This window comes from Carassius carassius, chromosome 7 (genome assembly GCF_963082965.1).
Source record: "Carassius carassius chromosome 7, fCarCar2.1, whole genome shotgun sequence".
Classification (NCBI taxonomy): Eukaryota; Metazoa; Chordata; class Actinopteri; order Cypriniformes; family Cyprinidae; genus Carassius; species Carassius carassius.
In genome coordinates, this window is record NC_081761.1 from 37,090,331 (window position 1) to 37,117,716 (window position 27,386).

The following is a 27,386-nucleotide window of genomic DNA, read 5'->3' on the forward strand; positions in this document are numbered from 1 at the left end:
TTTTGACAGTTTTTTTCTACCTTTTCAAATTTCAAATCACATCAGAAAAGCATTTATTTTAAATAAAAACGAAGGAAAAAATAAAAAAGTTGTGAGGGAGGGCTTTATTGTCCTAATATGGTGGCATCCATTTAATAATTTGAATTAAAATTATAATTTACACTCAGTAATTATTGCATGCTGTTTTATAATGTACTATAATACTGAGGTGCAAATAATTGCCACTATTTGCAATAAGTAATATAAATAGCAGAAAATCCTGCTATTTTAACATAGTATAAATAGAATCTATAGCCATTTGCTCTAAGTGTAAATAGCCACTGCCTTTCTTATGCTATGGTTCTTGTTTATCTATTTTTTTACTAGAAATTTGGACATTTTTCTTTTGCTTTGGCAATTTTGCATGTGAGACATTTAAGCCAATAAAGTAGTTTTAAGTTCAGTTGACTACATACAGTATACTTTCAGTGTCTGCATCCCATTTTATGCAAGGTGCCTCCAAAAAAACCAAACTGATGACAGTGATCTTTTTTATTTATTTCAAAGAACAAAACAGAAAATATAATTGTATATACAAATATAGATTAAGACTATAGACATGACACAAGAAAAAAAATTCTGAAATTCAAAATCACTGATAAAACAATAAGCCAAGCAGTAGACCTCAAATTCTTTGAATGAATCTAACCCACACAGGACTCTCCTCCTGCGATTCCTCACACAGCCAGGTGGACAGTCTTTAAATATCTCACTGCACCGGAGGCACTGGGTCAGAGAACATGACGCCCGGGAACTCAGGTTGTATTGTTCAGACAATGCACTCCAGTTCACGACACCTAATTTACATAAAAGAACAAACAATACTAAAGCAATATTAAATCATTTTGAAGAAAGGCAAAAGAGCCATACAAGGAAAATATTTTAAATGTATTTTTAAATATATTTGTCACATGTGGTGATACAAGAAACACGGAGAGATCCAAGTGCGGGTATGATATTTATTAAGGGGTAATCCAAAGGGGTAAACAGTCCAGGCAGGGTCAAAACCAGAATATCCAAACATAACATAAACCAAACAAGAAGACAAGGCAAGGGCAAGAACTGACGGACATGAATTAACATTGAACAAGGAACATTAAACAAGGACTCCGTAACACAGACTCAGACAGACCGGGTATAAATACACAAAAGGATAATGGGGAAACAGGAGACAGGTGGGGAACAATCAATTAACTAAACAAGGAGGAAGGTGACCAAATAAGGAGACAGGAAGTGATAATATGATAAACACCGTGGGAACTGAGGACACCTAGTGGAAACCCAGGGAACACAACCCGGACACTGTGACAGTACCCCCCTTCTACGGAGCGGCTCCCAGACGCTCCAAGACAGACACAAAACAGAGACCAGGAGGGAGGCGGACAGGTGGAGGCTCAGGGGGAGGGACGGAGGGCCAGAAAAGAAAAACATGGGGAACAGGCACCAGAATGTAAACACAACACAGAAAGACCAGGAGGGAGGAGGACCGGAGGAGGTTCAGGGGGAGGGACGGAGGGCCAGACTAACAGAAAGGAACAGGGACAGACATTAACACAAAAACAAAAGGAAAAAACAACATGAAGCCCCCCAGGGCGGAGCAGAAAACCACCACACCCTTGTGGTCAAGGCCAGAGTCCTCCAGGGCAGAGCGGAAGACCACCACAACCGTGTAGTCAAGGCAAGCGCCCCCCAGGGCGGAGCAGAAGACCACCATGTCCGTGTGGTCAGAGCGGAAGCCCCCCAGGGCGGAGCAGAAGACCACCACATCCATGTGGTCAGAGCGGAAGCCTCCCAGGGCGGAGCAGAGGACCACCACGTCCGCGTGGTCAGAGCGGAAGCCCCCCAGGGCGGAGCAGAGGACCACCACGTCCTCGTGGTCGACGCCAGAGTCCCCCAGGGCGGAGCGGAAGACCACCACAACCGTGTAGTCAGGGTCATGCGCCCCCCAGGGCGGAGCAGAAGGTCATCAGAAGGTCATCAGTGACTGGCCCTGATTCTGGATGGGCATCGGTGATTAGCCCTGACTCTGGAAGGTCATCAGTGACTAGTCCTGACTCTGGAGGGTCATCGGTGACTAGCTCTGACTCTGGAAGGTCAACGGTGACTAACATCAGGTGCCAACCTGTACCTAGGTGTAAGTTGTTATACTTTATATTGGTGATGATAATCATCAATTATTGAACTGTACTGAGTCTAATCTCCGATGAAATAGTTGTTGTGTAATTTGATTGATTATAGTAAATGGATGCTAAGAGCCAGTGGTTCTGTGATAATCACATAATACAAAGACTTTCCAAACATTTTGGACTTCTATGGCGTCAATTAGTCACACACAGACATCAATAATCAGCATATGAACCTCAACAATGGTGACCATAAAAAAAAATGCTGCAGAGCATGCTGGGAGCCATGGATGAGTTTTGTACTACAATAGTACCCAGCATGCATTGCAGCATGTTTTTTTTCGTCACCATTGTAGAGGTTCATATTCTGATTATTAGTGTCTGTGTTTGACCAACTACTGGCATAGAAGAAAAATGTATGTGTACAAAATGTTTAGAAAGTCATTTTTATATTTACTGATTATCAGAGGTCCACTGGCTCTTAGTGTCATTTTTTACTAGAACCACTTCTACAAATTACACAACGCCTACTTCATCAATGATTAGACTCTGTACGGCTCAATAATTGTGAATAATAATGAATAATTATCATCACCAATATAAAGTATAACAACCCACACCTAGGTACAGGTTAACACCTGATGGCATTTTTTCTGGGCTTTTGAGTTACAACAAATGTGTTTTAGAAACACACGGTTATAACAGCCAGAAAGTAGACTAAGACAGAAGTCAAGGGTCAAGAGCCCAACTAAAGCAAACACTGATCTCTAACATGGTTACTTCAAATGAAACAATAAATCAACATCTAAACCTTAGTTCATTCTCAATAAGATCTTCTGTAGACGGCTGACAGAAATAAAGTCAGTCTGGTTATTAATAAGTGGAGCTGGTTATGCTGTTTGTGGGGTTGTTTAATCAGATCTTGAGAGATTTCATGTATTTTATTTCAGTTGATTTCATCTAAGGCTGTGTCTGAAGTCAGTTGTAGTAGTTCTTGTGTTTCTCTTTTCTTCAGTGATTCTGTTTGTTAACAGCAGCTGTTCATCACTAATTCTCAATCAGCACTTAGTTAATCTTAATTGCAATGTACATCTTTCAGTGAACTCAACTGAATTAAGTTCAGAGTACTCATAACTGTTAGTTTTTTCAACTTAAATGTTTTAAGGCAATCGGTTTCCTCAAACGGTTTGAGTTAACATAACTTGTCAGGTTTGAGTGAGGCTGTGTCTGAAGTCAGCTGTATTTCCTTTCTCTCTTTTCTTCAGTGATTCTGTTTGTTAACAGCAGGTGTTCATCGCTAAACTCAATTATCACTCAATTAATCACTTAATTACTTAATTGCAATGTATATCTTCTTTCAGTGAACTCAACTGAATTAAGTTCAGAGTACTCATAACTGTTAGTTTTTTCAACTTAAACGGTTTAAGGCAATCTGTTTCCTCAAATGGTTTGAGTTAACATAACTTAAGGATATCTGTTTACTCAAACCGTTTGAGTTAAGTTTACTTGTCGGGTATTAAAGTCAAGGCAATCGGTTTACTCAAACGGTTTGAGTTAAGTTAACTTGTCGGGTTTTACAGTGTATTAATCTTTGATAATGTTAATGAAAAAGATTACAAATATTATATATTTTTTTGCAATGCATGCAACCATCAATGGCATTACTTATATTAATAAAGTCTTTAGACATCTTTAATGCTTCATTTTAGGCGAAATAAGACTTTTAAAGACCAGCATTCGAATACTATGTAATAAAACATGTCATAAATGTTTGAAATCGCACACATTTGCAATGACACTCTCTATGATTATGACCAAAGCATTTTTACAATTAAAAGCAATTAAAACAAAATTTTTTAAGAAAACAAAAGTAATATCTCATATCCACCATACCTTACGAACATCCGGAAGTGAATGAACCTGGACATGTGCATTAATGACAGTCAGTACAGCGCAGAATCGTATTTACGGTAAATACATATGCGTTACAGCGCATGCGCGGTAAACACACGTCACATACATACGTGACGTCACAGCGCTACAGTCTGCAGCGAGGAGTACTTGTGGAGATCTCCAAAACAGGGTGGGAGCTCCAAAATAGGGCGTGGCTTCCTCCCATTGAGAGAACTCTGCCCCACAGCTGATTCTGAAGTTTTTATTTGTTGTGTCAGTTAAAGTGTTTCTTAAAATATGCAACCAAAAAAGCTAACCCCTAAACCTACCCCACACCTTGCCCTAACCAGTGAAATTGACTGAATGGTGGGACTTGCGCTGAATAGTGTGGTAAAGAAAGTTGCAGATCAGGACATAAATAGTTAATAAGATTATATGACATGAGACTCACCAGACAATGGCACCTTTTTAGTTACACCCAGCATCACTACCCCCTCCTAGCCTGTGGATTTTGGTACTGGGACAGCTCCGTTGCTTGGAATAAAACAATAGAGGAAAATCTTTCCCCTCCGCTGGGACGCTCCTGAGTGATTCCCATTTACATCATGATGCAGAGGTTCAGACTTGGGTCCAAACACCACTGGCCACAAGCTTTGGCCTCTGCTCTCACGGAGAATATTTATTTATATAACATATTTTATTTTAGATGAACTAGAAACAGTGTTTAATTTATAAAGTTTTATTTTGAAATGTGAGTCAGTAACAATTGGCTGAAGCCACAGCCAATGGTGAAAGTCTGTGCGAAAGGAGACCCCGCCCCATTTTGGTGTTCACACCCCATTGTTTGGCTCCTAAACACCTTTAAGCTTCTATTGGTCTGTGACGGTTACACAATCAGTGGGAGTGTTCTGAAACTCCACCTTCTTTTGACATGCATTTTTTTCCCCCGATAGTATCTCATTCAATGGAGGTCACGAAAGAGATAACAACATCTATCACTTGCAACATAAATACAATGTGTTGAATCGGTGAGCTGCACACACACATTTAAATTTACATTTAAATTGATATATCCGGTATATATATCCGGTATGTCCGCACCTGTACGATCGTTCGCGGAGAGACTTTAAAGATTCAGAGAAATTGCAACGAAGCTTGGTGTTGACAACACGAAGTTAAAAAAGCAATGCAGAGAATCATCCAAGACAAGTTTTCCAAAGCCATGAAAAGATTGAAAGGAAGGAGTAAAGATATAAGGTACCAAGTACCAAATACATGTGTTTGAAATAAATGTTACACCATACTGTATACTGCTGCTGCTGTTCTTTCAGTAAGCAATTTTAATAAATTAAATGAAATGCCAAACGAACATACAATAATAAACCTTTGTTTTGTATTAAAAGTAAATCATGACACCACATAAAATATAAAAAGCTATAACAATTTATCCAGTTTAATAAAATAAATGAACACTAATAAATAAAGTAACAAACCAACAATATATATTTTTTTCCCACATCATGCTAAAGTTTTCAGACTATGAGACATTCATACTTCCCATAAATGAGTGATTGTGGTTCTTTTGTATTGTATAAACATGATACTTGACTCTGAACTGCTGCTAATCATTATTCTTTTGTTTATAACCAGGCTATAGACCAGAGGCAACCGCTCTTTTTCAGCAGTTGCTCCCAAATTGTGGAATGATTAAAGTTAAAGTTGCGCCCACCCTCCACATTTTTAAATCTCGTTTAAAAACACATTTGAGATTCCCTGGCTATTGACCCACCATAAGAGCTGTTGTGGTCTTCTTTGTTGCTGTTACTGTTGATGCTATTTTATGTATGTTGTGTGTTTTTGTGTTAGATTTTTAAATCTGTAAAGCACTTTGGTAACCTTGCTGTTTGTTTAAATTTTGCTATATAAATAAAGTGGATTGGATTGGATTGGAGAATATTATGACTATTGGTGCCCGCCTCACACCTAGATTGACTAAACTTCATCATTTCATCAGTTGTGTTTAGAGCAACGCAAGTCATGTTTCCATTAATCTACAGTCGAAATGTTCGAAAACAGTATACCGTCGCTCAGCCTTTTCAAACTTATTTTTGCTCCCATACGAAGAACAAAAATGATCTTCGGTTGAAGTGTACAGGGGCCTTCACACACATGCATTTTTTTGTAAAAAAAAAAAAAACCCTATTCCTATTGTGTAGTCACTATGTTTACATAAATAATTTAAGTCATAATTTCAATCAAATCATCAATAGTTAGTCTGATTCTCTTGAATACAGAGGCATCAAAGCTTCTAAGCACATTTAAAATAATTTCATAATTCAATCATTTGGACAAAAGCACAGCTTTACATTAGATGGGTTTTCCATGACGTCTTAACATCTGCATTCATGCATCTGACAGACACATTTATACAAAATATGATTATTAATTGTGAGCAGCATGTTCATATTTCACTTTTTTTCTCTCTGTCAGTGACACCTCGAACAGGAAGTGAAACGACAAGAACAATGACAGGAAGTACTGCAGTTCAACACGATCAGCCAAATACTGAGCGCACAAACTACACTACCCATGATGCAACAGTCCCAGTACCAGTTTTATCATATGGTATATTTTGGAGATAAGCAATTGTTTTGAACATTTGTTGAGACACATTTTATCTCATGATGATCCTGATCAAAGTGAAGCACACATCAGACGTCATGTGGTTAATCTGGTTAATCAGCCAAATGTTTTCCTCAGAGGACTGCGGTTCACCATCATGGTTTCACTTCGGATACACAATATAACAGCAACACATTTCCAATATTTTAAAATGTTGAATATTTCAATAATCAAAGTCATTTATGTAAATGATAAGATCATTATTATTTATTCAGCAGTATAATCAGATCATCAGTTCTGTGTTGTTTTGTGTTTAATGTTGTGTTCAGGTCTGTCTTCTGTTGCTGGCGGTCTGGGTTCGGTTCTGCTGGTTCTGGTTCTGTGTTCTGGAATGTTCCTCGTCCTCAAAAAGAGGAAGAGGAAATCTGGGACAGGTAACAGTTTATTTGTGATTATAAACTCATTTTTGAGTATGTTTGACTCATTCTTTTCTCTCTTTTCATGCATCTTTCAGCTTTATTTCAGCAAAATGTGCAACACAATACAGAGGTGGGTGATCAAATCTTTACCTGTAGAAGATCAGAAAAACATGTTACATTATTGTTTATTGATGAGCAGTGGATGCTATCTTTATGAATAAGTAAATCATTTTTGTTGTTTTTCAGGCTGAGCTTATGTATGAGGAGATTCCAAACAGTGATGTCATCACTGCAACATCTTTGTCCAATCAGACGCCTGCATCACACCTCAACACCCGCCCACAAGACTCTGCTGTTTATGCCACAGTAACCAATCAGCAGCCTGATTCAAACCCCAGTTACATCCACTCGACCAATCAGGTGACGGATACAGACTGTGATTATTATGCTAATATGAAGCCGCCTGAACCAACAACAGACAACAGAACAGAACTGATCTACTCAACAGTGACATGTCCACAAAACATCAAGACTAACGACGGCCCGATATATTCCCTGATCAAACATAAATAATAAAAGACTGACAAGACTTCTCCAACACACATCTGCACTGATGTGAAAAAAAATAAAATAATAATATCTAGACAGTTTAATTAATTAATATCTGAGTTTGTATTAGTATTTTATAAACTGTATAATGTTACTAACAAGAAAAGTTAAAATAGGTGTGATTCTTTGTATAGAGTACACCTCATCAACAGTTCAATAAGTCCAATAAAAATGTAAAAGAGTATTTTGTTCACCCCATGCGTGCAGGTCAGAGATCTGAGCTTCATCACGCTCTCTACAGGTGATGAGTGAAAATACACAGCTCCACACACACCTGGGACTCTTATTATGTAAGAAATGATCAACGACTAGATGATGTACATTTGACTGAAATCAGCTGTAAACCTGTGGTGAAAAATGAACAAATCTATTGAAGGTTAACTTAAACAGAGTTACAGAACCTACAATCTTGATTTTGATCAAAATAACATGTATTTAATCTGTGCTGTTTCGATCTGTGTCATTGTGAAGATGTGTAAAGCTGGATGAGGTTAGAGAGACAGAAAGGGCAAGGAAATATGATGCCAGATTTCTTCAATCAGTACAGAGGAGAAAGACTGTAACGTTTGTCATAGAATTTGGTCTCATGTACAGTTTAACATTTTTTATTTGTATTATTATTATTACTGCATGATGATGATTTCACTCATGTTGATTATATCTGTAAATTATTATTATGGTCTTATAATGTGTCTTCTCCGTCAGCATCACTGACCTGAGAACAGAGGATACAGGATGATACTGGTGTGGTGTGGAGAGGACTTCACCGTTTATAGATGTCTATTCAGAAATATTGTTGCTGGTTAGTGATTAATTCTATTTCAAAGTTTGAGTAATCTAGTCAGTAAATCTTGTAAATCGACTCATATACTGTTGAGCTGATTGTCTGCTACACTTGTGTGTGTTCAGTATAAAATACATCATTAAACCAGAGATAACATGAAAAATTATGTGTATTTAATGGTGATCTTTCCTGACACTGACCACTAAAGATCCAACAATCAGCTCTTTTTCAAACACAGCGTCATATTTCAGCACAACAGACACACATCCACGATCCAGCAGCATCACAATCACAGAAAGAAAAGAAACAATCACAGATCAGCACACATCAGCAGGTCAGTTCATCTGTCTGTCACTGCATATGATCTGAATAGTGTGCTTTTAAATATACAGAACTTGAATACAGAAATCAGATGAATCCTTCGAGAGTAAATGTGTGTTTAATGTCTGTACAGGGTCTGAAATCCACATCTGTGTTGAAGAATGAAGGTTCAGTTATATATATGTACTTTTATACTGCTTTGGATAAGAAAGTGTCTTCAATAGAAAATACAACTTCTGTTCATATTCACGAAATAAGATGAGTAGTATTTGTGTTCATGGTGTTAGTATCATCACAATGTTCTTACAGAGAAGCACATTCAGAGTTAATAGTTTTTCTCTCTGTCATTGGTGACTCATCAAAAGAGAGAGAAACTACCAGAACAGGAAGTACTGCTGTTCATCTCAATCAGTGAAACACTAGTGAGCACACAAACTACACTACCCATGATGCAACAGTGTCCTGAATGAGATATTTTAACTCTTGTGACACACACATCAGACGTCATGTGGTTAATCTGGTTTCACATCAGCTGTAGACTGAAGCGTTTTCCTCTGAGATATTGAGGTTCACTTCAGTTACACAGTATAACAGGTTAATTAAATAAAACTGAGAGCAGTTAGAGAAGCTAAAATCTTGAATTTGATCAAATATACACTCATGAATGCTAGTTCTGTGCTGTTTAGGTCTGTATAATAAATAGACAGAAGGTCAGTGTCATTGTGATGATATAAAGCTGGATGAGGTCAGAGAAACAGAAAGGGGAAGGAAGTACAATTCTGCATCTTCTCGCTCAGAACGGAAGAGAAAGACTGTACTGTTTGTCATAGACTTTGGTCTCATATTTCAGTAAAATGTTCAGCATGTGTGTCGTTCTGCTCTTCTTTTCCAGCATCTCTACAGGTGAGTTCAAGATAACTCTGAGGTCTTTTGTACAGAATTTGAAGTTTTCAACTTTTTTTGTCGCTGCATGATGATTTGATGGTTATATTTCTGATATTATATTTCTGTTTCAGCTGTTGTTGGTGCTCCAGAAACAGTCAGAGGACACAGAGGAGAGAGAGTTGACATCAGATGCAGCTATGAATCTGGGTATGAGTCAAATTCAAAGTATTTTTGTAAAGGAAGGTGTATCTTTGGATTTAAAGACATCATTATTAAATCAGGATCTCCAGCTGAAGACGAGAGATTCTCTCTGACTGATGACACGACGGCCAGAGTTTTCATCGTCAGCATCACTGACCTGAGAACAGAGGATACAGGACGATACTGGTGTGGTGTGGAGAGGACTGTAACTGTTTTTTCTTTAAGTGATGTCTATTCAGAGATTGTGTTGCAGGTTAAAGAGGGTAAGTTATTAATGTTATTTGATGGTGTAGAAAGTGTGAGTGATCAAGTCAGTCAATCTTGTAAGTCGACTCATATACCGTTGAGTCTGCTAGACTTGAGTGTGTTCAGTATAAAATACATCTATCAAGAGATTACATGAAAGATTATGTGTATTTGATATCAAAATCAGTGTGAATTCATCTGAATCAGTATCATTAAGCTGATCTTTCCTCTTCAGATAAGGAGACCACAGAGGTTTCAACAATCAGCTCTTTTTCAAACACAGCGTCATATTTCAGCACAACAGACACAAATCCACGATCCAGCAGCATCACGATCACAGAAAGAAAAGAAACAATCACAGATCAGCACACATCAGCAGGTCAGTTCATCTGTCTGTCACTGCATATGACTGTTGACTGTTTAAATAGTGAGCTTATAAATATACAGTACTTAAATACATCTATTAGCTGACTATTTTGAGATTAGATGCGTTTTTAATGTCTTTCTGTGCATGCAGGGTCTGAAATCTACATCTGTGTTGAAGAATGATGGGTTAGTCTCCAGATATTTGCTTCTTTGGTGTTATAGTGTACTTTAAGTTGCTTTGGATAAAAAACGTGTCTTCATTAGAAAATATACCTTGAAAATGCAACTTCCGTTCATATTCACAATATGATCTGAGCAGGTTGTGTGTGTTCATGTTCTTGCTTTTCTCTCTGTCACTGGGAGAAAGAAACAACCAGAACAGGAAGTACACACAAACTACACTACCCATGATGCAACATTGTCTTCAATGATAACATGCAATAAGATTTTTTAACTCTTGTAACTCATGATGAGCCTGATCAGTGACGCTCACATCAGACGTCATGTGGTTAATCTGGTTTCACGTCAGCTGTAGACAAAAGTGTTCTCCTCTGAACTATTGAGGTTCACCATCATGGTTTCACTTCGGTTACACAATATAACAGCAACATATTTCCAATACTGCTCTCTTAATAGCACAATAACCAATATGATTTATATTATTCATTGTTCATTTGACAGTTGTTCTTTTAATGTTGTGTTCAGGTCTGTCTTCTGTCGCTGGCGGTCTGGGTTCGGTTCTGCTGGTTCTGGTTCTGTGTTCTGCAATGTTCCTCATCCTGAAAAAGAGGAAGAGGAAATCTGGGACAGGTAACAGTTTATTCGTGATTATAATCCCCTTTTTTAGAGTGTTTAAGTTGATTTGACTTTGTCTTTTCTCTCTTTTCGTGCTCTATTCAGGTTTATTTCAGCAAAATGTGCAACACAATACAGAGGTGGGTGATCAAATCTTTACCTGTAGAAGATCAGAAATAATTAGCAATATTATCTATAATAAGGCAAAACTCGGAACTCACAGAAAACAGATATCATTCTGCCATGCAATGAAACAATACAACTGATCTGGAGAAGAGATCTTCAATGAGCTTAAACAACACCTATTTACGACCTCCTTCCTACTTCCTCCTTCCTCCTTCCGACCTCCTTCCTAACCCTAACCCTAACCCTACATTTTAGATCATGTGTCTTAAATTAGGATAACTGTTACATGTGTGACTGTTTAATTTGTTTGTCTCCTGCGTGGATCACAAGGTTGTTGCCCATATGAGGACCAAAGTTGCCACGCGGTTACAATGTGATTCACAATTGCACTATCTTTGCTAAATTGGCTTCTAATTGTTTCATTATGTAATTGATATGATACAATTATACCTGACTAATAATACATTGTTATATTTGATTTATCCTAAACTCTCCTGAAATCATTATGACTATTAGACTGTGAGGAGGCTTTTGTTACCACAGATTTATGGCTAGGATAGGTCAAACTGAAGGCTCGAGAATGATAGGAGCAGTAGACACGTCATCGGAGACCTTCTGATTTCTGTCGCTGATCCTATTTCTGATCGCTGCTGTTAGCAAGTTGTATGAGTGAAGACTAAATAAACTACACTTTTGTCATCAGCAAGCAGTAAGCGGCAGGCAAAACAAGTATACGTCTACCTACATCCTCTGACTAGCATCAAACTAGCGAGTTTGTGATCATAAGATCCACGTGAAGCTAGCGTGAGACTTAAAAGAGACATTAGTTCCCCAGTGAATGGATAATTGAAAGTATAATGAGTCCAAGATAATCAAATATCAAAATTGATACAAAATCGCCATTTGTGATCAGTTTTTAAATAAAAACATTGTCTAAATTAAGAGTCAGATCGAACACGGAGCTAGGCTAAAATTTACACAAAATCCTGATAAATTCAGAAGCACAAGTAAAAGACTGAATACGCATTAAACCTTCAACCAGGCCACTGGATTCAGCTTTTTGGGCTGCTGGGTGGATCCTTACAATATAAACCACTAAATTATTGATGTATATGTTGTTTTTCAGAGTGTCCACATGAGACATTGTATGAGATTGTATGAGATTGTAAACAGTGACCCTGGACCATCTGATGTCATCACTGCAACATCTTCGTCCAATCAGACGCCTGCATCACACCTCAACACCCGCCCACAAGACTCTGCTGTTTATGCCACAGTAACCAATCAGCAGCCTGATTCAAACCCCAGTTACATCCACTCGACCAATCAGGTGACGGATACAGACTGTGATTATTATGCCAATATTAAGCCGCCTGAACCAACAACAGACAACAGAACAGAACTGTTCTACTCAACAGTGACATGTCCACAAAACATCAAGACCAACGACAGCCCGATATACTCAGTGATCAAACATAAATAATAAAAGACGGTAAAAATTCTTCATCAGACATCTGCAATGATGCTCAAAGTGAAAAAAAAAGAAAAACCTGGTGCATGCTACATATTTTTTATGAATCAATACTGAGTGTTTATCATTATTTTAAAAACTGTGTAGTTTTACTGACCAGAAAAGTGAACTTAGGTATTCTTTTTAAATTATTCTTAGTATATCTAATTAGCAGTTAAATAAAATGTAAATATTTTGTGGATAAGCTTAAAATGTTCTAGACACTGTTCTCAGGTGTATTGTACAGGTCTGTATTAAGCATTGTTCACTTGTGCTCGGATCAATGAAAATATCTTGACAACGGGTGTGAACAGGGTCTGAAATCAGCTCCAAACTAACAGTCCTGCTGAAACAAACAACAGAAACCATCACAGAAAATCTAATGGTTTACTCTACAAATACCTTTACAAGCATTACAAACCATCAACTATTAACCATTAAAACCATTACAAAATGGTTTCCTGTAGTGTGTTTCAGGAGATGTTCTATTAGGATGTAATGATTTCAACAATCCACTAATAAAAGTTGACAAATTACCTGTAGAGACCCACATAGACCATTACAGTCTCCATTAAACCCAATACAAGTCCCATTATAACCAGTAATACCATTACAAAATCTGTGATGGTTTCCAAGGTTTTTTTTGTTTTTTTTTTTCAAGCAGGGGGTGAACTCATGAAAAATGGACTATAACTACTGAAGGTTAATTTAATGAAATTGAGAGCAGTTACAGAAGCTAAAATCTTGAATTTGATCAAATATACACTCATGAATGCTAGTTCTGTGCTGTTTAGGTCTGTATAATAAATGGACAGATCGCATTGTTTAGATCGGTGTCATTGTGAAGATGTGTAAAGCTGGATGAGGTTAAAAAGACAGAAAGGGGAAGGAACTATGATGCCAGATTTCTTCACTCAGAACGGAAGAGAAAGACTATAACTTTTGTCATAGACTTTGGTCTCATATTTCAGTAAAATGTTCAGCATGTGTGTCGTTCTGCTCGTCTTTTCCAGCATCTCTACAGGTGAGTTCAAGATAACTCTGAGGTCTTTTGTACAGAGTTTGTATATTATTATTCAGTTCTGATGATCTCTTGCTCATATCTATATAATAATATTTCTGTTTCAGCTGTTGTTGGTGCTCCAGAAACAGTCAGAGGACACAGAGGAGAGCGGCTTGACATCAGATGCAGCTATGAATCTGGATACGAATCAAATTCAAAGTATTTTTGTAAAGGAGAGTGTGTCTTTGGATTTAGAGACATCATTATTAAATCAGGATCTCCAGCTGAAGACGAGAGATTCTCTCTGACTGATGACACGACGGCCAGAGTTTTCACCGTCAGCATCACTGACCTGAGAACAGAGGATACAGGACGATACTGGTGTGGTGTGGAGAGGATTTTAAGTGATGTCTATTCAGAGATTAAGCTGCTGGTTAATGAGAGTAAGTGTTTTTTTTTTATGTAGCTGTTGTTCAAATTAACTGCATGGAAATAAGCCAAGATCAATCATTTAGTCTTTAAGTCTTGTAAACTGCCTGCTTAGATTTAAATGTGTTGATTAGAAATACAGCAGTGAGCCACTAGTGTGCATTATAGTGATTTTACCACAGTTAAACCACATAACTAAAAACAGATTAAATGGATGAAAATATGATAAGATAATATGACCACTGCGGTTTCAACCATCAGCGACATGTTACAAACACACTGAAATATTTCAATACTACAGATCAGATTCAACAAACCACCAGCATCACAATCACAGAAAGGAAAACCACTATCACAGATCAGGACAGCTCCTCAACAGGTCAGTTTATCAGTTCATCAGTTCATCAATGTGATGATCTATACAGTAAGTTTAAAGTATGTTAAATGTGTGTGACAGGTTATGTCTGGAACACAGAGTCTGTCATCTACGTCTCTGTGGGGTTAGTCATCGTGATGATCATCTTCCTCGCTGTGCTGACGGTGTTGTGTAGGAAGAGAAGCAAGAAATCACCAAGAGTTACACAATCTGGGCTTTCACCACAAGGTCAGATTTAGAACCTAAACACACACACACAGGTTTACTAAATGGGGACTTTCCAAAGACGTAATAGTTTTTATACTGTACAGAATGTATAATCTATCACACTACACAAATCCTATACCTAACCCTACCCATTAAAAGAATCGTTCTGCATTTTTTATAATTTTTTACAGTTTTTCTCGATTGCTAACACACTATAACTGATTATTAATTTGGCCCAATTTTCCAAAACATTCATACAGTTCTCAAAACAAAGACATGTTTGTCAAAACTTTTAACACATTTAACCTGTTTGCACATACGCTCTATTTTGCTCAGTGTTTTCTGCAAAACTCTATAAAAACCCCATCATTTTGCACAAGTTTAACCATGTTCTCATTCAGGAAACACAAACACACAATATAGTTAACTCAAGCATCAAAAATTGAACTCCGGTAGCACACATTTGTGTGAAACTGTAGTCTCCAAGCTTACAAACGATTTTGAGAAGTTGTGGCCATTTGAAGGTTGGCACTCAAAAAAGCTCAAAAGGGAGAACATGGCCTCTAAAGATTGTGCAGTTCTCACTGCTGGGAGTGGCAATAGGGCTCATTTACATCTCATTTAGATAAGCCATAACCCCTTGTAAAGCTCGCCCCTGTAAAGCTGCATGGTTGCATAGCAACGACAGATGCAATGGGAAAATTCGGACCGCATACTATTAATAATTAAGGATAATGTCTGTTGTAAATGTCAGTAATTTATCTTTTTTGACTTTTATAAAAATGATTTAGAGGCTGAAATATGAAACCAGTTTTACAAATGGGAATATCTTCAAAGCGAGATTTTTGGAGATTTTGTCAGATTTAGCTCACTTTTGGGTACAAATTTGTCCCCAAAATATGTTTAAGTAGGTACACATAGACACACAAACACATATAGAGAAAGAGAGACACATTCACTTGCATAAGCTCTCTAAATTGTGAATTTCCATTAGTTTTTAGTTTAATGACAATTTTTATTTACTTTATTTTATACTTTACAAAACAAATGTACAAGGTGGCAATTAAATTATTAACATTTGATTTGTATGTAAACATTATCTATATTTTTTTTTTTTGGAAAAAAGAAACGTAAACCATCAGCAGAGAGTATTGGCCAATACATAAATAGTATCGTTTTTACAAATGAGGAAATTACAGCTGTCCCAACATAGAAAGTTTTGTCAAGTTTATCTCACTTCCGGGCAAAAAGCCCCAAAATTTGATTAAGCACACATATATTTATTTTAGAAAATTGCCAATGTTTGAATGTAACATTAATTCTCCCCATGTTTTGACAGTCTCCATTGTGCTTCTTCCTTTGAATGAACACACTGCAGAGGTTAGTGATAATGTTGATGATGATTGATATTGAACTGCTAAAAACAAAAAGATTTGGAAGATAACAAGTTATTTTGCAGGAGATTGACTGCAAAGACCATAAACATGAGGATATCAACAAGCTGAAGGGCAAGAACAAAGACATCTACACACTCTACACTATAATAGACAGACCAGAAGATCCATCAATCTACTCAACAGCAGATAAACCAGACGATTCAATGATCTACTCAACAGCAGATAAACCAGACGATTCAGTGATCTACTCAACAGCAGATAAACCAGACGATTCAGTGATCTACTCAACAGCAGATAAACCAGATGATTCAGTGATCTACTCAACAGCAGATAAACCAGACGATTCAATGATCTACTCAACAGCAGATAAACCAAAAGATTCAATTATCTACTCAACAGCAGAATGTCCAGAAGATTCAAGGATCTACTCAACAGCAGATAAATGAGACGATTCAATGATCTACTCAACAGCAGACAGACCAGAAGATTCAATGATCTACTCAACAGCAGATAAACGAGACGATTCAATGATCTACTCAACAGCAGATAAACGAGACGATTCAGTGATCTACTCAACAGCAGACAGACCAGAAGATCCAAGGATCTACTCAACAGCAGATAAACGAGACGATTCAATGAACTACTCAACAGCAGATAAACGAGACGATTCAGTGATCTACTCAACAGCAGACAGACCAGAAGATTCAAGGATCTACTCAACAGCAGATAAACGAGACAATTCAGTGATCTACTCAATAGCAGACAGACCAGAAGATTCAAGGATCTACTCAACAGCAGATAAATGAGACGATTCAATTATCTACTCAACAGCAGATAAATGAGACGATTCAATGATCTACTCAACAGCAGACAGACCAGAAGATTCAAGGATCTACTCAACAGCAGATAAACGAGACGATTCAATGATCTACTCAACAGCAGAAAAACGAGACGATTCAGTGATCTACTCAACAGCAGACAGACCAGAAGATTCAAGGATCTACTCAACAGCAGATAAACAAGACGATTCAGTGATCTACTCAACAGCAGACAGACCAGAAGATTCAATGATCTAATCAACAGCAGATAAATGAGACAATTCAGTGATCTACTCAACAGCAGACAGACCAGAAGATTCAAGGATCTACTCAACAGCAGATAAACGAGACGATTCAATGATCTACTCAACAGCAGACAGACCAGAAGATTCAAGGATCTACTCAACAGCAGATAAACGAGACGATTCAATGATCTACTCAACAGCAGATAAACGAGACGATTCAGTGATCTACTCAACAGCAGACAGACCAGAAGATCCAAGGATCTACTCAACAGCAGATAAACGAGACGATTCAATGATCTACTCAACAGCAGATAAACGAGACGATTCAGTGATCTACTCAACAGCAGACAGACCAGAAGATTCAAGGATCTACTCAACAGCAGATAAACGAGACAATTCAGTGATCTACTCAACAGCAGACAGACCAGAAGATTCAAGGATCTACTCAACAGCAGATAAATGAGACGATTCAATGATCTACTCAACAGCAGATAAATGAGACGATTCAATGATCTACTCAACAGCAGATAAATGAGACGATTCAATGATCTACTCAACAGCAGACAGACCAGAAGATTCAAGGATCTACTCAACAGCAGATAAACGAGACGATTCAATGATCTACTCAACAGCAGAAAAACGAGACGATTCAGTGATCTACTCAACAGCAGACAGACCAGAAGATTCAAGGATCTACTCAACAGCAGATAAACGAGACGATTCAGTGATCTACTCAACAGCAGACAGACCAGAAGATTCAATGATCTAATCAACAGCAGATAAACGAGACAATTCAGTGATCTACTCAACAGCAGACAGACCAGAAGATTCAAGGATCTACTCAACAGCGGATAAACGAGACGATTCAATGATCTACTCAACAGCAGACAGACCAGAAGATTCAAGGATCTACTCAACAGCAGATAAACGAGACGATTCAATGATCTACTCAACAGCAGATAAACGAGACGATTCAGTGATCTACTCAACAGCAGACAGACCAGAAGATCCAAGGATCTACTCAACAGCAGATAAACGAGACGATTCAATGATCTACTCAACAGCAGATAAACGAGACGATTCAGTGATCTACTCAACAGCAGACAGACCAGAAGATTCAAGGATCTACTCAACAGCAGATAAACGAGACAATTCAGTGATCTACTCAACAGCAGACAGACCAGAAGATTCAAGGATCTACTCAACAGCAGATAAATGAGACGATTCAATGATCTACTCAACAGCAGATAAATGAGACGATTCAATGATCTACTCAACAGCAGACAGACCAGAAGATTCAAGGATCTACTCAACAGCAGATAAACGAGACGATTCAATGATCTACTCAACAGCAGATAAACGAGACGATTCAGTGATCTACTCAACAGCAGACAGACCAGAAGATTCAAGGATCTACTCAACAGCAGATAAACGAGACGATTCAGTGATCTACTCAACAGCAGACAGACCAGAAGATTCAAGGATCTAATCAACAGCAGATAAACGAGACAATTCAGTGATCTACTCAACAGCAGACAGACCAGAAGATTCAAGGATCTACTCAACAGCAGATAAATGAGACGATTCAATGATCTACTCAACAGCAGACAGACCAGAAGATTCAACGATCTACTCAACAGCAGACAAACCAGAAGATTCAAGGATCTACTCAACAGCAGACAAAAAAAGATGATTAAATGATCTACTCAACAGCAGAATGTCCAGATGATTCAACCTCATGACATTTTTACTGACTGTTTCTCATAGTAGCTTCATGGACTCGAAGCTGATCCCACAATGCATCAGAATTGGATCTACTGTAAAAAATAAAAATCCAAGATTTTACTAAGAAATTTTGCATAAATAAGGGTTTATATGACCCTTTGAAATCCATTGTTTTTTCCAGGTTGAAAAATGTCCAAGATACTATTTTAATTGTTCAATTTAATTTAATAAATCAAAAAGCAAGCCTAATTATTTGAAATCATGAAACTTACAATATACATCAATTTATTAAAGCTTTAACAAAAATACAACTGTTAAGGCCCTATGAAATGTTTTTATTTGCTTCTATTTCTTGTAATATTTACCAAATTTGTTTTTCCATGAATTTTCTGAATTCCATTTTAATGTTTTCATTAAATATGAATAATATTAACAATCATAAAGCATCTCTAATAAACTGATTTTATATTAAACAATTTTATAAAAATATTATTTGATATAATTTAACATATTTTTTTTCTGGTAAATAATTCTTTTAAAAATGTTTTAATAGTAATTTTAGTATAAGTCATTATAGTAATAATTATTACATTAAGTAATATTTATGTCACGATTTCTTCAAGTTAAGCCAAACTTTTATTTTGATGAGTTGTTGTGAACACCACTTTCTGTTTGTGTATGACACGACAATATTTTTTTCAAAAGAAATGGTAAAATGCTCCTGAAATAACTATCAGAGCAGATCTAGCAATTATGTGAATGTTCTCACGTACATTTACATTTACATTTAATGAAATTAAATCACCAAAGCGACTTACAAATGAGAACAATAGAAGCAGTCAGGTCAACAAGAGAACAACAACAGTATACAAGTGCCATGACAAGTCTCAGTTAGTCTAGAACAGAACGCATAGCCAGATTTTCTTCTTTTTTTTTTTTTTTTTATACTGAGGCTGTACCATTTAGAGTAAATTCCATTTTTATTATTGGAGTCAGCAAATTCCGTCTGTGTTTTCCTCATTGTGGAAATCATAGGGCCCTAGATTTGAATGAGCAATAATGTCCTCATCTGCATGACTATGTGGAACAGATGTAGACAGTCAGTCATTGGAAGACTTTGGTAATTTATTGTAATGTCAGTGTATTCATTCATTCACTGATGTATTGTTTGTTGCACAGATAACAGTTACCCAAGTTGTATGTTATATTGTACTCATTTCTGATGTTATTATGTATTTATTTGGAAAGCAGGCAGTGGCTTGTCTTATCATATGGGTTTATGGACAAATGACCTCATGTAAATAAACAGCTTCACTTCTGCTTTAGCTGTTATTGGCTCCTGATAACTGGATTGTGTGTTTCTTTATCTGTATGTCTTTTCAGGCACATGTGGGTGATTACAGAATAAATGTAATGTACTCTAGCCTGATGGAGATGTCTATAGTCATGTTCTCTGTGAGTAATGTGATCACAAAGACAAGGGCTGACTGGATCCGAATGCAGAATGACATTTAAATGAAAATAAGGAAATGGAAAACAAAAAAACACAAACAAATCACTAGGACAGACAACCAAGACTTAACAAAGCACAAAGAAACACAAGGGCGATAAAATGGATTATAAGAAAACAAGACGTGCCTGAAAACAATCAATAAACTAAACACAGAAACGGCAACCAGACTACAAGATTAGGACATGACATGGAACAATAAGAAACGACAGAAGTACAACTACAACACAGAAGTCCTAAAAAAATCATAGAGCTGGAAATATATGACAAAGATGTTGATTAGTCAACCGGAAATTTACAAAAAGAGCTCAAATGTTACTCAGCTGCAGAAATTGATACCTAATCTGGTTGATATGAATATATTTAGCACACATGCATGTCTAAATGTTTGCCTAAAGATGACAACAAGGAGTGAAAGCATGTTTTAAGAAGGTGGATAAGTGTGTTTGCATTGGGACTGTTTTAACAGTCGTATATGTATTAGATACATGTTGATATAATCCCAGGATGTGCTGCATGATATGTATGGTTAAATGTGTAGTATGATCATAATTAGAGGCAGGATGTTTGCCTTTTCATTTTCATATAAATCTCTGTATTTGAAAATAACTCTGTTTCATGTATATTATTTATTATATTGTATACATTTACAATAAGAAAACTTTACAGATTTCAAAAGCTTTTAAAGCTTGAAAATGATTTGATTTTCTCTATCATTTAGCACCCAAAACTCCACCCTCAGTATCATTACCATCACCCTCATCACCGTCATCATCATCATCATCATCATCATCATCATCATCATCATTATCATCATCAGTCACAACTCCACCCATTTCACTAAATTCCCAGCCGTCGACATCTGATTTCACATGGGATTCTCCGTTTGTCTCGAATGGTATATTGGTGGTCCGTTCATTCGTCTTCTCTCATTGACCTGCAGTTATCAGAGAATCAGTCTCTCGTTGTGTTTTCTCTCAGGTTTGTCTCTGATCATTGTTGTGTCTGTGGTTGTTCCTCTCCTCATCGCTGGACTCGTTTCATGTATACTGACTGTGTGCATGAAGCGTCAGGCTCGAGCTAAAGGTGGGGATTTGTCTTGAAGTCTCAAGGAACTAATTCCATGGGTGCATGGCATTTGTTACCCACAGGGTTAAGTTTGTCAGAGTCATTTATCAATGAGAATCGTGTTTACCATTGTTTGCCAGTAAATTACATTGTTGTGTGAGGAATGAGAAAATAGAAAGATGATTTTGACAATGCTCTGTGATGTTCAGATCTGATATATTATTAAATATGAATTATTATCGTTGATGCTATTATTACTATATTCAGTGTAGTGTATTTGTTTTAACAGGCTCTGAGTCAGTCTCTAAAATGCCTGAACCTGGAAGAGAAAACACTGAAGCGGTTTGTGAAATCAAATAGTTTGTTAAGAATAAATGTTTGAATGAATGACCTTTAATTTCTAATTTTCTTCACAGGTTCCTCAATCTCTGTACATTTACGAGGAGATTAAAGACACCAGACCTCACACTGGCTGCAAAACTTCCCAATTACCCACAAACCCCTCTGATTCTACAAAAACAGTTTATGCTACGGCCCAGTTACCCACAAACCCCTCTGATTATATTAACACAGTTTATTCTACTCCGCAATTACCCACAACCCCCTCTGATTATATTACCACAGTTTATTCTACTCCGCAATTACCCACAACCCCCTCTGATTATATTACCACAGCTTATTCTACTCTGCAATTACCCACAACCCCCTCTGATTCTATTACCACAGTTCATTCTACTCCGCAATTACCCACAAACCCCTCTGATTGTATTGCCACAGTTTATTCTACTCCGCAATTACCCACAAACCCCCCTAATTGTATTGCCACAGTTTATTCTACTCCGCAATTACCCACAAACCCCTCTGATTGTATTGCCACAGTTTATTCTACTCCACAATTACCCACAAACCCCTCTGATTGTATTGCCACAGTTTATTCTACTCCGCAATTACCCACAACCCCCTCTGATTCTATTACCACAGTTTATTCTACTCCGCAATTACCCACAACCCCCTCTGATTCTATTACCACAGTTTATTCTACTCCGCAATTACCCACAACCCCCTCTGATTCTATTACCACAGTTTATTCTACTCCGCAATTACCCACAACCCCCTCTGATTCTATTACCACAGTTTATTCTACTCCGCAATTACCCACAACCCCCTCTGATTCTATTACCACAGTCTATTCTACTCCGCAATTACCCACAACCCCCTCTGATTCTATTACCACAGTCTATTCTACTCCGCAATTACCCACAACCCCCTCTGATTCTATTACCACAGTTCATTCTACTCCGCAATTACCCACAAACCCCTCTGATTGTATTGCCACAGTTTATTCTTCTCCGCAATTACCCACAAACCCCTCTGATTGTATTGCCACAGTTTATTCTACTCCACAATTACCCACAAACCCCTCTGATTGTATTGCCACACTTTATTCTACTCTGCAATTACCCACAACCCCCTCTGATTCTATTACCACAGTTTATTCTACTCCGCAATTACCCACAACCCCCTCTGATTCTATTACCACAGTTTATTCTACTCCGCAATTACCCACAAACCCCTCTGATTGTATTGCCACACTTTATTCTACTCCGCAATTACCCACAAACCCCTCTGATTGTATTGCCACAGTTTATTCTACTCCACAATTACCCACAAACCCCTCTGATTGTATTGCCACAGTTTATTCTACTCTGCAATTACCCACAATCCCCTCTGATTCTATTACCACAGTTTATTCTACTCCGCAATTACCCACAACCCCCTCTGATTCTATTACCACAGTTTATTCTACTCCGCAATTACCCACAACCCCCTCTGATTCTATTACCACAGTCTATTCTACTCCGCAATTACCCACAAACCCCCTCTGTTGAGTGGCATAAACAGTGAAAGAATCAGTTAACCACAAATCTTGCTATGTTTATAGCACACTGTTTATGCTACCGTTTAACAGTGCTGAAATTCGCTTACTTTTGATGAAATTGACATTTTAAATGAAAATGTAATTTAATAATATTTTGCAAAGATAAAGGACAAAATATGTTTGCAGTTACATATTAACAAGGCGATATTCAGGTATATTTAATAAAAAATAAGAGTAACAAAAAAAGCTTGTATTGTTGTGTTTCTTTCGTCCCAACAGACGGGGTCAAAAGTAACAATGTACAACTTGTGTTCAAAGTGAAATTATACTGACGTCGTTTTGCATTCGTATAAAATACCACCTGGTATTGATAGACCAAACTTCTGAGTCATTGACCACAGCAAAAATGTATATCTATCTGATTCTGAATCATTATTTTTTTAAATTCTGTTTTTCAAAAAAGTGGTATTTTCATCCCTGCTCTCCCTTAAATGATAACAGAACACATTTTTGTGAACTATTCCTTTAATGTATTATTATTATTATTATTATTATTAAATTATACTCTAAATAAGAAACTACCTGCAGGTGCCAGCGGGTGTTGGGTAAATGTCTTTATGAATCATTTATTCATTTGATTCAAACGGCTGATTCATTCAGGAATACAGTAAATGGCTTTCTTTATGAATGGGTCTTTGAATCATTGATTCACACACGATTCATTCAAACCGTGGATTCATTCCAAAACTAAACACCACTGGGCTTTTCGGAGATGCACAACGATTCATGTTCTCTGTGAAATAGGTGGAGTTGTGACTGATGATGATGATGATGATGAAACTTAGGGTGGTGCTTTGGGCTTTAAATGATAGAGAAAATCATTGGCATTGACAAACAGTGTTTCATTTTCATGTTCTCTGCAAAATTTAGCAAAAACACATAATACAGTGTATAAAATATAACACAATATCAACTTCTTATTTACTGAACTGTTGTGTCAAATCACATTTGCACTCGTGATATTCTGGACAAACAGCACTCGTGTGATATTGCTCTCACTGCTCGTGTGATTCGCTTATCATCTCTTGATATAGACTAAAAATGAGACAAAAACACATATGGGGCATTTTTGCACCAATATCTTAATTAATTTATTTTTTTGTCATCAGAGGTTTATTTATTTTTATACATACAACAAACATCACAAAACACCAAAACAACAACAACAGACATCTTCCACACACTCAAACGGAGGTTTGACCACACTTTCTCCATAGTCGACAGATAGACAGAAAAATATTTGGATACGTGACCGATCCACACCGGAGCAAAACATGTCCCCAAAAAGCCCAGTGTCAAGAACTAGATAGAAGATCGCAGCAGAAACACCTTCTTATTCTCCTCTCCTTCCTCTGTTGCAGTGAGCTGATAAAATCCTATGCTTTTCTGAAAATAGTTGAACATCATATGCTCATCATTGTGCTATGGTTTAATTATGGCCGGATAGATAAGAAACAGCCACAGACCCAGTGTTGTCATCCTCCTAATGAGCGGTTTGAGGGTCCTTCTCCTGGCAGACAGGACTGGACTGAAGTCCTGCGTATATTTCACCGGGTATGCTGCTCCGTGCACCCTTCAGGATCGCTGATCTGTCTTGCCATCTCAGCACACGAAAGATAAGAGTATGTGGCTGGCCGCTGAGAGTTACTTTTTCTTTCGTCATAGATGTGATAAACCAGCTCAATCTCAATATCGCGTACTTTCAGTGCAGGAATCCACTTGGAAAGATTATCTCTGAGAAAGCCGCCCCCTTTGGTAACCCCACCAGTCATACGTTATTTCTCCTGCTCCTATCCTCCATGTTTATCACTTTATTGGTATGTTGTTCTAGCTGTTTTCTCAGGTTCGTGAGTAGCCTCCTATCCTCTCGTGCAGCTGCTTGAACGGAATCGACCCGGTCACGTGTCTGTTTCACCGCAATGACTAGCTTTTCAACTTCTGTTTTTAGCTCTTTTACATAATTGTTGGTCGCTTGTATGTCCATATGTAGGTCACCGAATACTGGGGTCAGTACAGAGTCTATCACATCTCTTACTGTCGAGGCCACAACTGAATCCAAAGTGCTTTGCTGCTCTTTAAGGGCTAGCTTGATACCGTTAGCAATGGCGCCATCAGTCTCTTCTTTAGTGATGGTCGAATCTTTGAATTGTTTCTTTATTGGCTATTTCTCAATCACTCTTTTCTGATTGTGCTTGACCGTACTCTCTTGAAGTACTCATGATGGAGTAGATAGAAAGTGCTTCGAAATATGCTATCAGGATTGTAGAATATTTGACAAAGTGAGCAGAGTGAAGGGCCTTGTGTCCGCCGCTGTTGAAGGGTCACATGATCTCTCAATCTCTTGAATTTAAGAGCATGACTGCATTTATGGAGTTGTTGCCCTCTGCATCATATTTGTCAACAGTTAACTGTATGAAATGCACGGGCAGATTGGCCATCTGGCAATTCTGGCAAGTGTTCACACAAAAAATAGTAATAATAAAAAAGAAATCTTCATGCTATTTACATTATTCGCCACAACATGAGATAAGAGTGAATGTTTGTAAATCTCTATCCAGACTTTCTTCTGTAATTTCATGTGTCTAAGAAATTGTAAAAAAAAAAAAAAAAAAAAACACGTAGGCCTAAAATATACTTCTCAGGAACTTTAAAAGTTACTCTAGAACATTTTAAATCAGACTTTCACTTTCAAGTACCGTGATTAGGAAACCGACGAATAGGCTATAATAAAAATATAATTTGCTAGTTCACATGCATTAGCCTATTTAATACGGATGGTCAAACATTTTAAATAAACATTTTTATGAATTAATTTTTTTGATGGAAGGCTAAATTTATGTGTTCAAAAATACCGTAAAAATAATCCTATGAAATATTACACTTAAAAAGAGTGGTTTTCTTTTAAAACGTCATTTCTGTGATTTAAAGCTGAATTTTCAGCATCATTACTTCAGTCTTCAGTGTCACATGGTTCTTCAGAAATTATCCCAATATGTTATGTTGCAGCTTAATTATTATCAGTTATTATTTGTGATCAATTGGCTCTTAGTATTATCAATACTAAAAACTGGTTTTGTGTTTAGAAGAAATTGTGGAAACTGAGATACTAAATTTTTCAGGCCTTATACGGGACTAATTATGTTAACTATTTCAGGATTATTTGATGAATGCAAAACACTTATGTGAAATTAATTTGCTATATATATATATATATATAGAACCAATAGAAGTGCTCCATAAAAACAGTCCACATTCTGCACTACATTTCTTTTCTGTGTCTCTCCACATCATTTTATGCTGGTATGCTCTTCTGTATCATAGGTGCCACAAGGATGCGCTCTTTTCTTTCCAATCAAAGCTAAATACACGTAGAAACAGTGCATCCTTGTGGTGCAGATGACACAGAAGCACATATATATATATATATATATATATATATATATATATATATATATATATATTAAAAAATATGTAAATCTCTCTCTGTCTCACTCTCTCTGGCTCTCTATTGTACAATAGATGTAGACAGTCTTTTGACTTTATTAAGGAGGTTAACTTTTGTAGATGCATCTAAGGTTCAGAGCATATTTGCAGCTGTATGTTATTTAATACTCATTACTGATGTTATTTGTATAAAATTTGTTTGTTCATGTGAAATGAAGGCAGTGGCTCATCTTATTATGGATTTCCATATATTTTGCATAGTTGAACAGTTCCATTCATGGCCAGG

At 37.1% G+C, this 27,386-nt stretch overlaps 4 protein-coding genes and 1 long non-coding RNA gene across 8 annotated transcripts in view; all 5 read left to right on the plus strand.

Annotated features, from left to right (window-relative positions):
* Positions 1-7,730, plus strand: part of LOC132144113 (CMRF35-like molecule 8) — a 16,999-nt gene extending 9,269 nt beyond the window's left edge. For all 3 annotated transcript variants that reach the window (XM_059554869.1, XM_059554867.1, XM_059554868.1), the window contains 4 exons: positions 6,546-6,680; positions 7,007-7,111; positions 7,192-7,226; positions 7,343-7,730. In XM_059554869.1, coding sequence (XP_059410852.1) covers positions 6,546-6,680; positions 7,007-7,111; positions 7,192-7,226; positions 7,343-7,669 — 602 coding nt within the window. In that variant the 3' untranslated portion in view covers positions 7,670-7,730. The remainder of the gene's footprint in view (positions 1-6,545; positions 6,681-7,006; positions 7,112-7,191; positions 7,227-7,342) is intronic.
* A 962-nt stretch (positions 7,731-8,692) lies between these two features.
* LOC132144137 (uncharacterized) lies at positions 8,693-11,447 on the plus strand. The gene is made up of 4 exons (XR_009434327.1): positions 8,693-8,823; positions 9,182-9,232; positions 11,214-11,318; positions 11,409-11,447. It is a non-coding gene; the product is annotated as an uncharacterized LOC132144137 (long non-coding RNA).
* LOC132144127 (CMRF35-like molecule 8) lies at positions 9,539-10,882 on the plus strand. Of its 2 annotated transcripts, XM_059554888.1 has the most exons (4): positions 9,539-9,713; positions 9,827-10,159; positions 10,378-10,521; positions 10,660-10,882. In XM_059554888.1, the coding sequence occupies exons 1-4, from the start codon at positions 9,665-9,667 to the stop codon at positions 10,689-10,691; spliced, it is 558 nt and encodes a 185-aa protein (XP_059410871.1). In that variant the 5' UTR covers positions 9,539-9,664; the 3' UTR covers positions 10,692-10,882. The 2 variants fall into 2 exon arrangements, with proteins under 2 accessions (XP_059410871.1, XP_059410870.1); XM_059554887.1 differs by having other exon boundaries at positions 10,378-10,752.
* Positions 11,448-13,819: 2,372 nt separating the features above from the next.
* On the plus strand, positions 13,820-16,977 carry LOC132144122 (CMRF35-like molecule 7). Its single transcript, XM_059554881.1, has 6 exons — positions 13,820-13,963; positions 14,068-14,385; positions 14,673-14,750; positions 14,829-14,975; positions 16,294-16,334; positions 16,414-16,977. Exons 1-6 carry the CDS (start codon positions 13,915-13,917, stop codon positions 16,795-16,797), a joined length of 1,017 nt encoding a protein of 338 aa, XP_059410864.1. The 5' UTR covers positions 13,820-13,914; the 3' UTR covers positions 16,798-16,977.
* A 4,468-nt stretch (positions 16,978-21,445) lies between these two features.
* Positions 21,446-25,709, plus strand: LOC132144276 (hepatitis A virus cellular receptor 1-like). Its single transcript, XM_059555055.1, has 6 exons — positions 21,446-21,547; positions 21,631-21,735; positions 22,007-22,059; positions 22,134-22,482; positions 25,053-25,210; positions 25,647-25,709. The coding sequence occupies exons 2-6, from the start codon at positions 21,711-21,713 to the stop codon at positions 25,707-25,709; spliced, it is 648 nt and encodes a 215-aa protein (XP_059411038.1). The 5' UTR covers positions 21,446-21,547; positions 21,631-21,710.
* Positions 25,710-27,386: the final 1,677 nt, after the last annotated feature.